The sequence below is a fragment of the Engystomops pustulosus genome, chromosome 6, assembly GCF_040894005.1.
Source record: "Engystomops pustulosus chromosome 6, aEngPut4.maternal, whole genome shotgun sequence".
Classification (NCBI taxonomy): Eukaryota; Metazoa; Chordata; class Amphibia; order Anura; family Leptodactylidae; genus Engystomops; species Engystomops pustulosus.
This window is the reverse complement of record NC_092416.1, coordinates 189916569-189931787: the sequence shown is the minus strand read 5'-3', so window position 1 is coordinate 189931787 and position 15219 is coordinate 189916569. Positions and strand designations below refer to the sequence as shown.

The 15219-nt window shown below is 46.5% G+C and overlaps 1 protein-coding gene across 1 annotated transcript in view; it reads left to right on the top strand.

The window, feature by feature from the left end:
• The first annotated feature begins 2214 nt into the window (after positions 1 to 2214).
• CACNG1 (calcium voltage-gated channel auxiliary subunit gamma 1) overlaps positions 2215 to 15219 on the top strand; it is a 33444-nt gene continuing 20439 nt past the window's right edge. Inside the window, exon 1 of the mRNA XM_072113605.1 lies at positions 2215 to 2616. Coding sequence (XP_071969706.1) covers positions 2376 to 2616 — 241 coding nt within the window. The 5' untranslated portion in view covers positions 2215 to 2375. The remainder of the gene's footprint in view (positions 2617 to 15219) is intronic.

Sequence of the window (15219 nt, the reverse complement as noted above, 5' to 3'; positions counted from 1 at the left end):
ATGATGGGAGTGCTGCTCCTCCCGCCCGGTTATGGCGTGGTTATAGCTGTGGATGATGGGAGTGCTGCTCCACCCGCTGTTTATGGGGTGGTTATAGCTGTGGATGATGGGAGTGCTGCTCCTCCCGCCCGGTTATGGGGTGGTTATAGCTGTGGATGATGGGAGTGCTGCTCCTCCTGCCCGGTTATGGGGTGGTTATTGCTGTGGATGATGGGAGTGCTGCTCCTCCCGCCCGGTTATGGGGTGGTTATAGCTGTGGATGATGGGATTGCTGCTCCTCCCGCCCGGTTATGGGGTGGTTATAGCTGTGGATGATGGGAGTGCTGCTCCACCCGCTGTTTATGGGGTGGTTATAGCTGTGGATGATGGGAGTGCTGCTCCTCCCGCCCGGTTATGGCGTGGTTATAGCTGTGGATGATGGGAGTGCTGCTCCACCCGCTGTTTATGGGGTGGTTATAGCTGTGGATGATGGGAGTGTTGCTCCTCCCGCCCGGTTATGGGGTGGTTATAGCTGTGGATGATGGGAGTGCTGCTCCACCCGCTGTTTATGGGGTGGTTATAGCTGTGGATGATGGGAGTGCTGCTCCTCCCGCCCGGTTATGGGGTGGTTATAGCTGTGGATGATGGGAGTGCTGCTCCTCCTGCCCGGTTATGGGGTGGTTATTGCTGTGGATGATGGGAGTGCTGCTCCACCCGCTGTTTATGGCGTGGTAATAGCTGTGGATGATGGGAGTGCCGCTCCTCCCGCCCGGTTATGGGGTGGTTATAGCTGTGGATGATGGGAGTGCTGCTCCTCCCGCCCGGTTATGGGGTGGTTATAGCTGTGGATGATGGGAGTGCTGCTCCTCCTGCTCGGTTATGGCGTGGTTATAGCTGTGGATGATGGGAGTGCTGCTCCACCCGCTGTTTATGGCGTGGTAATAGCTGTGGATGATGGGAGTGCCCCTCCTCCCGCCCGGTTATGGGGTGGTTATAGCTGTGGATGATGGGAGTGCTGCTCCTCCCGCCCGGTTATGGGGTGGTTATAGCTGTGGATGATGGGAGTGCTGCTCCTCCCGCCCGGTTATGGGGTGGTTATAGCTGTGGATGATGGGAGTGCTGCTCCTCCCGCCCGGTTATGGGGTGGTTATAGCTGTGGATGATGGGAGTGCTGCTCCTCCCGCCCGGTTATGGGGTGGTTATAGCTGTGGATGATGGGAGTGCTGCTCCTCCCGCCCGGTTATGGGGTGGTTATAGCTGTGGATGATGGGAGTGCTGCTCCTCCCGCCCAGTTATGGGGTGGTTATAGCTGTGGATGATGGGAGTGCTGCTCCTCCCGCCCGGTTATGGCGTGGTTATAGCTGTGGATGATGGGAGTGCTGCTCCTCCTGCCCGGTTATGGCGTGGTTATAGCTGTGGATGATGGGAGTGCTGCTCCACCCGCTGTTTATGGCGTGGTAATAGCTGTGGATGATGGGAGTGCCGCTCCTCCCGCCCGGTTATGGGGTGGTTATAGCTGTGGATGATGGGAGTGCTGCTCCTCCCGCCCGGTTATGGGGTGGTTATAGCTGTGGATGATGGGAGTGCTGCTCCTCCCGCCCGGTTATGGGGTGGTTATAGCTGTGGATGATGGGAGTGCTGCTCCACCCGCTGTTTATGGGGTGGTTATAGCTGTGGATGATGGGAGTGCTGCTCCTCCCACCCGGTTATGGGGTGGTTATTGCTGTGGATGATGGGAGTGCTGCTCCTCCCGCCCGGTTATGGGGTGGTTATAGCTGTGGATGATGGGAGTGCTGCTCCTCCTGCCCGGTTATGGGGTGGTTATAGCTGTGGATGATGGGAGTGCTGCTCCTCCCACCCGGTTATGGGGTGGTTATTGCTGTGGATGATGGGAGTGCTGCTCCTCCCGCCCGGTTATGGGGTGGTTATAGCTGTGGATGATGGGACTGCTGCTCCTCCCGCCCGGTTATGGCGTGGTTATAGCTGTGGATGATGGGAGTGCTGCTCCTCCCGCCCGGTTATGGGGTGGTTATAGCTGTGGATGGTCCCGGGATGATGTATAGATAGATTTTTTTTCTGTTTTTGTCTTTTTTTTCCAGCCGCAAACAAACAAGTGAAGCAGGAATGTAATTATTTACAGCAACACCGCGGCCAACGGGACGTCTGAGGGGGTCCCAGCATCCCCCGCTCTGTGTGTAACCTATGCTGACGGATCCCGACAGCTGCGGGGAGCGTCCCAGCCCCCTCTCCAACCCCAGACACCGCAGAGCCAAGGAGGTGACACCACAGGCTCACAGGACCCCCAGACTCCGCCAGGACCCCCATAGCCTCCGCCACGACCCCCATAGCCTCCGCCAGGACCCCCAGACTCCGCCAGGACCCCCATAGCCTCCGCCATGCAGGAACTCAAGACCCTGAAGATCCGGGTCACCTTCGGGATCATCCTGGTCGGGGTGTCCCTGATGCTGGCCGCTGTGATGAGCGACCACTGGGCCGTCATGAGCCCCAAGGTGGACAATTACGAGGAGCCCTGCGAGATGGCGCACTTCGGCTTGTGGCGCTTGTGCACCAAGAAGATAACGGTGGAGGGGAACGACGTGATCAGCAAACCCTGCGGCCCCCTCAGCCTGCCCGGAGGTAAGTACCCAGAGGGGTCACCCTGCGGCACACGCCATGCAGTGCACCTTCTACAAATCTCATTGGTTGACCGGGGTAACGGCGCTGGTTTTATCAGGATTTTCATGCTTTGCACGAGTGCTAGCTCTTCAGCCAAGCAGTTCCGCTGCCCTGGTGCTGGGGGTCCGCAGCCTGATGTGATCAGATCGGAGAGACCCCCCAATAACACTACATAATTATAGACTGTCTGGTTCCAGCACTTCATCAGGTGCAGGATCTCTGCTTGCTGTGCCGAGGTTTGAACCAGGGATGGAGAGAGCCCGTGAGTGTCACGTCAGGCCATAGGAGTCCGGCTAGAACACTGTAACAGACCCTCAGCTGTGTTATCTACAGGATAATGTCAGAAATAGGAAGGCAAACGCAGAGCGCAAGGAAGCACAAAGGTTATAGGAGACAATCCAGCGGGAAGAAGGGCAGCGTTACTGGGGGGTAGGGGGGCAGTAATGCTGGGGGGTAGGGGGGCAGTAATGCTGGGGGGAAGGGGGGCAGTAATGCTGGGGGGGGATAGGGGGGCAGTAATGCTGGGGGGTAGGGGGGCAGTAATGCTGGGGGGTAGGGGGGCAGTAATGCTGGGGGGGGATAGGGGGGCAGTAATGCTGGGGGGTAGGGGGGCAGTAATGCTGGGGGGGGATAGGGGGGCAGTAATGCTGGGGGGGGATAGGGGGGCAGTAATGCTGGGGGGTAGGGGGGCAGTAATGCTGGGGGGAAGGGGGGCAGTAATGCTGGGGGGGGATAGGGGGGCAGTAATGCTGGGGGGTAGGGGGGCAGTAATGCTGGGGGGTAGGGGGGCAGTAATGCTGGGGGGATAGGGGGGTAGTAATGCTGGGGGGATAGGGGGCAGTAATGCTGGGGGGTAGGGGGGCAGTAATGCTGGGGGGTAGGGGGGCAGTAATGCTGAAGAGGTATGGGGCAGTAATGCTGGGGGGGTAGGGGGGCAGTAATGCTGGGGGGTAGGGGGGCAGTAATGCTGGGGGGATAGGGGGGTAGTAATGCTGGGGGGATAGGGGGCAGTAATGCTGGGGGGTAGGGGGGCAGTAATGCTGGGGGGTAGGGGGGCAGTAATGCTGGGGGGGTATGGGGCAGTAATGCTGGGGGGGTAGGGGGGCAGTAATGCTGGGGGGTAGGGGGGCAGTAATGCTGGGGGGTATGGGGGCAGTAATGCTGGGGGGTAGGGGGGCAGTAATGCTGGGGGGTAGGGGGGCAGTAATGATGTTTAGTAGCCATGGGCCGGGGTCCTGGTGATGAAGAAGGCGACAAATCCAAGAAACTTCCTAAACTTTATCCAGATCCCAAAACAAATAGGGAACGTCTCTGGGAATGTGGCACCATACCAGGGATGTCACCGAGAACCGCAAGCTACCTCCCCCCCTGCCAAGACCCCCAGGAGAGGAGACCCCCAGATGTCATACAGCACATAGGACACCCCCATCTATTATAACACTGCACAGTACTACTTCCCCATCCTCTTATATACTAATCCTGCACAGTACTACTTCCCCATCCTCGTATATACTAATACTGCACAGTACTACTTCCCCATCCTCTTATATACTAATCCTGCACAGTACTACTTCCCCATCCTCTTATATACTAATACTGCACAGTACTACTTCCCCATCCTCTTATATACTAATACTGCACCGTACTACTTCCCCATCCTCTTATATACTAATACTGCACAGTACTACTTCCTCATCCTCTTATATACTAATACTGCACAGTACTACTTCCTCATCCTCTTATATACTAATACTGCACAGTACTACTTCTCCAACCTCTTATATACTAATACTGCACAGTACTACTTCCCCCTCCTCTTATATACTAATACTGCACAGTACTACTTCCTCATCCTCTTATATACTAATACTGCATAGTACTACTTCCCCCTCCTCTTATATACTAATACTGCACAGTACTACTTCCCCAGCATCTTATATACTAATACTGCACAGTACTACTTCCCCAGCCTCTTATATACTAATCCTGCACACTACTACTTCTCCATCCTCTTATGTACTAATACTGCACAGTACTACTTCCCCATCCTCTTATATACTAATACTGCACAGTACTACTTCTCCATCCTCTTATATACTAATACTGCACAGTACTACTTCCCCATCCTCTTATATACTAATCCTGCACAGTACTACTTCTCCATCCTCTTATATACTAATACTGCACAGTACTACTTCTCCAGCCTCTTATATACTAATACTGCACAGTACTACTTCTCCATCCTCTTATATACTAATCCTGCACAGTACTACTTCTCCATCCTCTTATATACTAATACTGCACAGTACTATTTCTCCATCCACTTATATACTAATACTGCACAGTACTACTTCTCAAGCCTCTGAAATACTAATACTGCACAGTACTACTTCTCAAGCCTCTGAAATACTAATACTGCACAGTACTACTTCTCAAGCCTCTGAAATACTAATACTGCACGGTACTACTTCTCAAGCCTCTGAAATACTAATACTGCTCAGTACTACTTCTCCATCCTCTTATATACTAATACTGCACAGTACTACTTCTCCCTCCTCTTATATACTAATACTGCACAGTACTACTTCTCCATCCTCTTATATACTAATACTGCACAGTACTACTTCTCCATCCTCTTATATACTAATACTGCACAGTACTACTTCTTCAGCTTCTTATATACTAATACTGCACAGCACTACTTCTCAAGCCTCTGATATACTAATACTGCACAGTACTACTTCCCCATCGTCTTATGTACTAATACTGCACAGTACTACTTCTCCATCCTCTTATATACTAATACTGCACAGTACTACTTCTCCATCCTCTAATATACTAATACTGCACAGTACTACTTCCCCATCCTCTTATATACTAATACTGCACAGTACTACTTCCCCCTCCTCTTATATACTAATACTGCACAGTACTACTTCTCCATCCTCTTATATACTAATACTGCACAGTACTACTTCTCCATCCTCTTATATACTAATACTGCACAGTACTACTTCCCCATCCTCTTATATACTAATACTGCACAGTACTACTTCTCCATCCTCTTATATACTAATACTGCACAGTACTACTTCTCCATCCTCTTATATACTAATACTGCACAGTACTACTTCCCCATCCTCTTATATACTAATACTGCACAGTACTACTTCCCCATCCTCTTATATACTAATACTGCACAGTACTACTTCCCCATCCTCTTATATACTAATACTGCACAGTACTACTTCCCCATCCTCTTATATACTAATACTGCACAGTACTACTTCTCCATCCTCTTATATACTAATACTGCACAGTACTACTTCCCCATCCTCTTATATACTAATACTGCACAGTACTACTTCTCCATCCTCTTATATACTAATACTGCACAGTACTACTTCTCCATCCTCTTATATACTAATACTGCACAGTACTACTTCCCCATCCTCTTATATACTAATACTGCACAGTACTACTTCTCCATCCTCTTATATACTAATACTGCACAGTACTACTTCTCCATCCTCTTATATACTAATACTGCACAGTACTACTTCCCCATCCTCTTATATACTAATACTGCACAGTACTACTTCCCCATCCTCTTATATACTAATACTGCACAGTACTACTTCCCCATCCTCTTATATACTAATACTGCACAGTACTACTTCCCCATCCTCTTATATACTAATACTGCACAGTACTACTTCCCCATCCTCTTATATACTAATACTGCACAGTACTACTTCCCCATCCTCCTATATACTAATACTGCACAGTACTACTTCCCCAGCCTCCTATATACTAATACTGCACAGTACTACTTCCACCTCCTCTTATATACTAATACTGCACAGTACTACTTCCTCATCCTCTTATATACTAATACTGCACAGTACTACTTCCCCCTCCTCTTATATACTAATACTGCACAGTACTACTTCTCCATCCTCTTATATACTAATACTGCACAGTACTACTTCCCCATCCTCCTATATACTAATACTGCACAGTACTACTTCCCCATCCTCCTATATACTAATACTGCACAGTACTACTTCCCCATCCTCCTATATACTAATACTGCACAGTACTACTTCCCCATCCTCCTATATACTAATACTGCACAGTACTACTTCCCCCTCCTCCTATATACTAATACTGCACAGTACTACTTCCCCATCCTCCTATATACTAATACTGCACAGTACTACTTCCCCAGCCTCCTATATACTAATACTGCACAGTAATACTTCTCCATCCTCTTATATACTAATACTGCACAGTACTACTTCCCCATCCTCTTATATACTAATACTGCACAGTACTACTTCTCCAGCCTCTTATATACTAATACTGCACAGTACTACTTCCCCATCCTCCTATATACTAATACTGCACAGTACTACTTCCCCATCCTCCTATATACTAATACTGCACAGTACTACTTCCCCATCCTCCTATATACTAATACTGCACAGTACTACTTCCCCATCCTCTTATATACTAATACTGCACAGTACTACTTCCCCAGCCTCTTATATACTAATACTGCACAGTACTACTTCTCCAACCTCTTATATACTAATACTGCACAGTACTACTTCCCCATCCTCCTATATACTAATACTGCACAGTACTACTTCCCCATCCTCCTATATACTAATACTGCACAGTACTACTTCCCCATCCTCCTATATACTAATACTGCACAGTACTACTTCTCCATCCTCTTATATACTAATACTGCACAGTACTACTTCCCCCTCCTCCTATATACTAATACTGTACAGTACTACTTCTCCATCCTCTTATATACTAATACTGCACAGTACTACTTCTCCATCCTCTTATATACTAATCCTGCACAGTACTACTTCTCCATCCTCTTATATACTAATACTGCACAGTACTACTTCCCCCTCCTCTTATGTACTAATACTGCACAGTACTACTTCTCCATCCTCTTATATACTAATACTGCACAGTACTACTTCCCCCTCCTCCTATATACTAATACTGCACAGTACTACTTCCCCCTCCTCCTATATACTAATACTGCACAGTACTACTTCCCCATCCTCCTATATACTAATACTGCACAGTACTACTTCTCCATCCTCTTATATACTAATACTGCACAGTACTACTTCCCCATCCTCTTATATACTAATACTGCACAGTACTACTTCCCCATCCTCTTATATACTAATACTGCACAGTACTACTTCCCCATCCTCTTATATACTAATACTGCACAGTACTACTTCCCCATCCTCTTATATACTAATACTGCACAGTACTACTTCTCCATCCTCTTATATACTAATCCTGCACAGTACTACTTCTCCATCCTCTTATATACTAATACTGCACAGTACTACTTCCCCCTCCTCTTATGTACTAATACTGCACAGTACTACTTCTCCATCCTCTTATATACTAATACTGCACAGTACTACTTCCCCCTCCTCTTATGTACTAATACTGCACAGTACTACTTCTCCATCCTCTTATATACTAATACTGCACAGTACTACTTCCCCATCCTCTTATATACTAATACTGCACAGTACTACTTCCCCATCCTCTTATATACTAATACTGCACAGTACTACTTCCCCATCCTCTTATATACTAATACTGCACAGTACTACTTCTCCATCCTCTTATATACTAATCCTGCACAGTACTACTTCTCCATCCTCTTATATACTAATACTGCACAGTACTACTTCCCCCTCCTCTTATGTACTAATACTGCACAGTACTACTTCTCCATCCTCTTATATACTAATACTGCACAGTACTACTTCCCCCTCCTCTTATGTACTAATACTGCACAGTACTACTTCCCCCTCCTCTTATGTACTAATACTGCACAGTACTACTTCCCCAGCCTCTAATATACTAATACTGCACAGTACTACTTCTCCATCCTCTTATATACTAATACTGCACAGTACTACTTCCCCATCCTCTTATATACTAATACTGCACAGTACTACTTCTCCATCCTCTTATATACTAATACTGCACAGTACTACTTCCCCAGCCTCTAATATACTAATACTGCACAGTACTACTTCTCCATCCTCTTATGTACTAATACTGCACAGTACTACTTCCCCCTCCTCTTATGTACTAATACTGCACAGTACTACTTCTCCATCCTCTTATATACTAATACTGCACAGTACTACTTCCCCATCCTCTTATATACTAATACTGCACAGTACTACTTCCCCATCCTCTTATATACTAATACTGCACAGTACTACTTCCCCATCCTCTTATATACTAATCCTGCACAGTACTACTTCCCCATCCTCCTATATACTAATACTGCACAGTACTACTTCTCCATCCTCTTATATACTAATACTGCACAGTACTACTTCCCCAGCCTCTAATATACTAATACTGCACAGTACTACTTCTCCATCCTCTTATGTACTAATACTGCACAGTACTACTTCCCCCTCCTCTTATGTACTAATACTGCACAGTACTACTTCTCCATCCTCTTATATACTAATACTGCACAGTACTACTTCCCCATCCTCTTATATACTAATACTGCACAGTACTACTTCCCCATCCTCTTATATACTAATACTGCACAGTACTACTTCCCCATCCTCTTATATACTAATACTGCACAGTACTACTTATCCATCCTCTTATATACTAATCCTGCACAGTACTACTTCTCCATCCTCTTATATACTAATACTGCACAGTACTACTTCCCCCTCCTCTTATGTACTAATACTGCACAGTACTACTTCTCCATCCTCTTATATACTAATACTGCACAGTACTACTTCCCCCTCCTCCTATGTACTAATACTGCACAGTACTACTTCCCCCTCCTCTTATGTACTAATACTGCACAGTACTACTTCTCCATCCTCTTATATACTAATACTGCACAGTACTACTTCCCCCTCCTCTTATGTACTAATACTGCACAGTACTACTTCCCCAGCCTCTAATATACTAATACTGCACAGTACTACTTCCCCCTCCTCCTATATACTAATCCTGCACAGTACTACTTCCCCCTCCTCCTATGTACTAATACTGCACAGTACTACTTCCCCCTCCTCTTATATACTAATACTGCACAGTACTACTTCTCCATCCTCTTATATACTAATCCTGCACAGTACTACTTCCCCATCCTCTTATATACTAATACTGCACAGTACTACTTCCCCATCCTCTTATATACTAATACTGCACAGTACTACTTCCTCATCCTCTTATATACTAATACTGCACAGTACTACTTCTCCATCCTCTTATATACTAATACTGCACAGTACTACTTCCCCCTCCTCTTATATACTAATACTGCACAGTACTACTTCTCCATCCTCTTATATACTAATACTGCACAGTACTACTTCCCCCTCCTCCTATGTACTAATACTGCACAGTACTACTTCCCCATCCTCTTATATACTAATACTGCACAGTACTACTTCTCCATCCTCTTATATACTAATCCTGCACAGTACTACTTCTCCATCCTCTTATATACTAATACTGCACAGTACTACTTCCCCCTCCTCTTATGTACTAATACTGCACAGTACTACTTCCCCCTCCTCCTATATACTAATACTGCACAGTACTACTTCTCCATCCTCTTATATACTAATACTGCACAGTACTACTTCTCCATCCTCTTATATACTAATACTGCACAGTACTACTTCTCCATCCTCTTATGTACTAATACTGCACAGTACTACTTCCCCCTCCTCCTATGTACTAATACTGCACAGTACTACTTCCCCATCCTCTTATATACTAATACTGCACAGTACTACTTCTCCATCCTCTTATATACTAATCCTGCACAGTACTACTTCTCCATCCTCTTATATACTAATACTGCACAGTACTACTTCTCCATCCTCTTATATACTAATACTGCACAGTACTACTTCCCCCTCCTCCTATGTACTAATACTGCACAGTACTACTTCCCCCTCCTCCTATATACTAATACTGCACAGTACTACTTCTCCATCCTCTTATATACTAATACTGCACAGTACTACTTCTCCATCCTCTTATATACTAATACTGCACAGTACTACTTCTCCATCCTCTTATATACTAATACTGCACAGTACTACTTCTCCATCCTCTTATATACTAATACTGCACAGTACTACTTCCCCATCCTCTTATATACTAATACTGTACAGTACTACTTCTCCATCCTCTTATATACTAATACTGCAGAGTACTACTTCTCCATCCTCTTATATACTAATACTGCACAGTACTACTTCTCCATCCTCTTATGTACTAATACTGCACAGTACTACTTCCCCCTCCTCCTATGTACTAATACTGCACAGTACTACTTCCCCATCCTCTTATATACTAATACTGCACAGTACTACTTCTCCATCCTCTTATATACTAATCCTGCACAGTACTACTTCTCCATCCTCTTATATACTAATACTGCACAGTACTACTTCTCCATCCTCTTATATACTAATACTGCACAGTACTACTTCCCCCTCCTCCTATGTACTAATACTGCACAGTACTACTTCCCCCTCCTCCTATATACTAATACTGCACAGTACTACTTCTCCATCCTCTTATATACTAATACTGCACAGTACTACTTCCCCCTCCTCCTATGTACTAATACTGCACAGTACTACTTCCCCCTCCTCCTATATACTAATACTGCACAGTACTACTTCTCCATCCTCTTATATACTAATACTGCACAGTACTACTTCCCCCTCCTCCTATGTACTAATACTGCACAGTACTACTTCCCCCTCCTCCTATGTACTAATACTGCACAGTACTACTTCCCCATCCTCTTATATACTAATACTGCACAGTACTACTTCTCCATCCTCTTATATACTAATACTGCACAGTACTACTTCTCCATCCTCTTATATACTAATACTGCACAGTACTACTTCCCCCTCCTCCTATGTACTAATACTGCACAGTACTACTTCCCCCTCCTCCTATATACTAATCCTGCACAGTACTACTTCCCCCTCCTCTTATGTACTAATACTGCACAGTACTACTTCCCCCTCCTCTTATATACTAATACTGCACAGTACTACTTCCCCCTCCTCTTATATACTAATACTGCACAGTACTACTTCTCCATCCTCTTATATACTAATACTGCACAGTACTACTTCCCCCTCCTCCTATGTACTAATACTGCACAGTACTACTTCCCCATCCTCTTATATACTAATACTGCACAGTACTACTTCTCCATCCTCTTATATACTAATCCTGCACAGTACTACTTCTCCATCCTCTTATATACTAATACTGCACAGTACTACTTCTCCATCCTCTTATATACTAATACTGCACAGTACTACTTCCCCCTCCTCCTATGTACTAATACTGCACAGTACTACTTCCCCATCCTCTTATATACTAATACTGCACAGTACTACTTCTCCATCCTCTTATATACTAATCCTGCACAGTACTACTTCTCCATCCTCTTATATACTAATACTGCACAGTACTACTTCTCCATCCTCTTATATACTAATACTGCACAGTACTACTTCTCCATCCTCCTATATACTAATACTGCACAGTACTACTTCCCCATCCTCTTATATACTAATACTGCACAGTACTACTTCCCCATCCTCTTATATACTAATACTGCACAGTACTACTTCCCCATCCTCTTATATACTAATACTGCACAGTACTACTTCTCCATCCTCTTATATACTAATCCTGCACAGTACTACTTCCCCCTCCTCTTATATACTAATACTGTACAGTACTACTTCTCCATCCTCTTATATACTAATACTGCACAGTACTACTTCTCCATCCTCTTATATACTAATACTGCACAGTACTACTTCCCCAGCCTCCTATATACTAATACTGCACAGTACTACTTCTCCATCCTCTTATATACTAATACTGCACAGTACTACTTCCCCATCCTCTTATATACTAATACTGCACAGTACTACTTCTCCATCCTCTTATATACTAATACTGCACAGTACTACTTCCCCCTCCTCTTATGTACTAATACTGCACAGTACTACTTCCCCCTCCTCTTATATACTAATACTGCACAGTACTACTTCCCCATCCTCTTATATACTAATACTGCACAGTACTACTTCTCCATCCTCTTATATACTAATACTGCACAGTACTACTTCTCCATCCTCTTATATACTAATCCTGCACAGTACTACTTCTCCATCCTCTTATATACTAATCCTGCACAGTACTACTTCCCCATCCTCTTATATACTAATCCTGCACAGTACTACTTCTCCATCCTCTTATATACTAATACTGCACAGTACTACTTCTCCATCCTCTTATATACTAATACTGCACAGTACTACTTCCCCATCCTCCTATATACTAATACTGCACAGTACTCCTCCCCTCTTCCTGATACACAGCTCCGGGGTTACAGGAGGCCGCAGGGTTACACAGAGCCCCCAGCAGCACAGAGTATTTTAGCGTTGGGCCACATGGGGTGCGGGGCAGGTACATTATATTCTGCCATGAAAATTCCTCTCCCTGCTCCGGTTTCTTGGAATGCTGCGCTCATTAACCCTGTAACGTAAGACCCGCGGCGCCCACGCCCTGCACTTGAGGGTGGCACCTGGCAGTCTGCAGGGGAGCGTGTCACATGACCCTGGCCTGCGGGGGGTGATTGTGCCCCTTGTCATGCCCCCTCCAGGCCGCACAGCACAATTTATTGCAGCAAATGTCTCCGATCTAATAATAATCACCAAGATTTCACGTAAAACTGCAGCACGCCATAAAGCGCCAGCTGTCCCCCCCAGGGGCTATAAATACCTACAACACCCCCACACTGGGAGACAAGTGTCATCAGATATCCCGGCACTAGTGTGGCGACGATCGTCAGCTCTTGGGTCAAGTCAAGTTATGTGGTCACATGATGAGAAGTAGAGGGTCTTCTAGAGGATCCCCCCAAACAATGACCAGATACAACCACAAAGCATCAGTGTCCTGAATGTCACCGCAATACACCAGACCAGCCACCAGGGCGGCGCAGAGTCCAGAGATCAGCGAGGAAGAGAATCCGATATAATACCAGGAAGCAGGGGAGGGAGCAGGACATGTCTGTACTGCAGCAGCCGGTGATATAATACCAGGAAGCAGAGGAGGGAGCAGGACATGTCTGTACTGCAGCAGCCGGTGATATAATACCAGGAAGCAGAGGAGGGAGCAGGACATGTCTGTACTGCAGCAGCCAGTGATATAATACCAGGAAGCAGAGGAGGGAGCAGGACATGTCTGTACTGCAGCAGCCAGTGATATAATACCAGGAAGCAGAGGGGGGAGCAGGACACGTCTGTACTGCAGCAGCCAGTGATATAATACCAGGAAGCAGAGGAGGGAGCAGGACATGTCTGTACTGCAGCAGCCGGTGATATAATACCAGGAAGCAGGGGAGGGAGCAGGACATGTCTGTACTGCAGCAGCCAGTGACATAATACCAGGAAGCAGAGGAGGGAGCAGGACATGTCTGTACTGCAGCAGCCAGTGACATAATACCAGGAAGCAGAGGAGGGAGCAGGACATGTCTGTACTGCAGCAGCCAGTGATATAATACCAGGAAGCAGAGGAGGGAGCAGGACATGTCTGTACTGCAGCAGCCAGTGATATAATACCAGGAAGCAGAGGAGGGAGCAGGACATGTCTGTACTGCAGCAGCCAGTGATATAATACCAGGAAGCAGAGGAGGGAGCAGGACATGTCTGTACTGCAGCAGCCAGTGACATAATACCAGGAAGCAGGGGAGGGAGCAGGACATGTCTGTACTGCAGCAGCCGGTGATATAATACCAGGAAGCAGAGGAGGGAGCAGGACATGTCTGTACTGCAGCAGCCAGTGATATAATACCAGGAAGCAGAGGAGGGAGCAGGACATGTCTGTACTGCAGCAGCCAGTGACATAATACCAGGAAGCAGGGGAGGGAGCAGGACATGTCTGTACTGCAGCAGCCAGTGATATAATACCAGGAAGCAGGGGAGGGAGCAGGACATGTCTGTACTGCAGCAGCCAGTGACATAATACCAGGAAGCAGAGGAGGGAGCAGGACATGTCTGTACTGCAGCAGCCAGTGATATAATACCAGGAAGCAGAGGAGGGAGCAGGACAGGTCTGTACTGCAGCAGCCAGTGACATAATACCAGGAAGCAGAGGAGGGAGCAGGACATGTCTGTACTGCAGCAGCCAGTGACATAATACCAGGAAGCAGGGGAGGGAGCAGGACATGTCTGTACTGCAGCAGCCGGTGATATAATACCAGGAAGCAGGGGAGGGAGCAGGACATGTCTGTACTGCAGCAGCCGGTGATATAATACCAGGAAGCAGAGGAGGGAGCAGGACATGTCTGTACTGCAGCAGCCAGTGATATAATACCAGGAAGCAGAGGAGGGAGCAGGACATGTCTGTACTGCAGCAGCCAGTGACATAATACCAGGAAGCAGGGGAGGGAGCAGGACA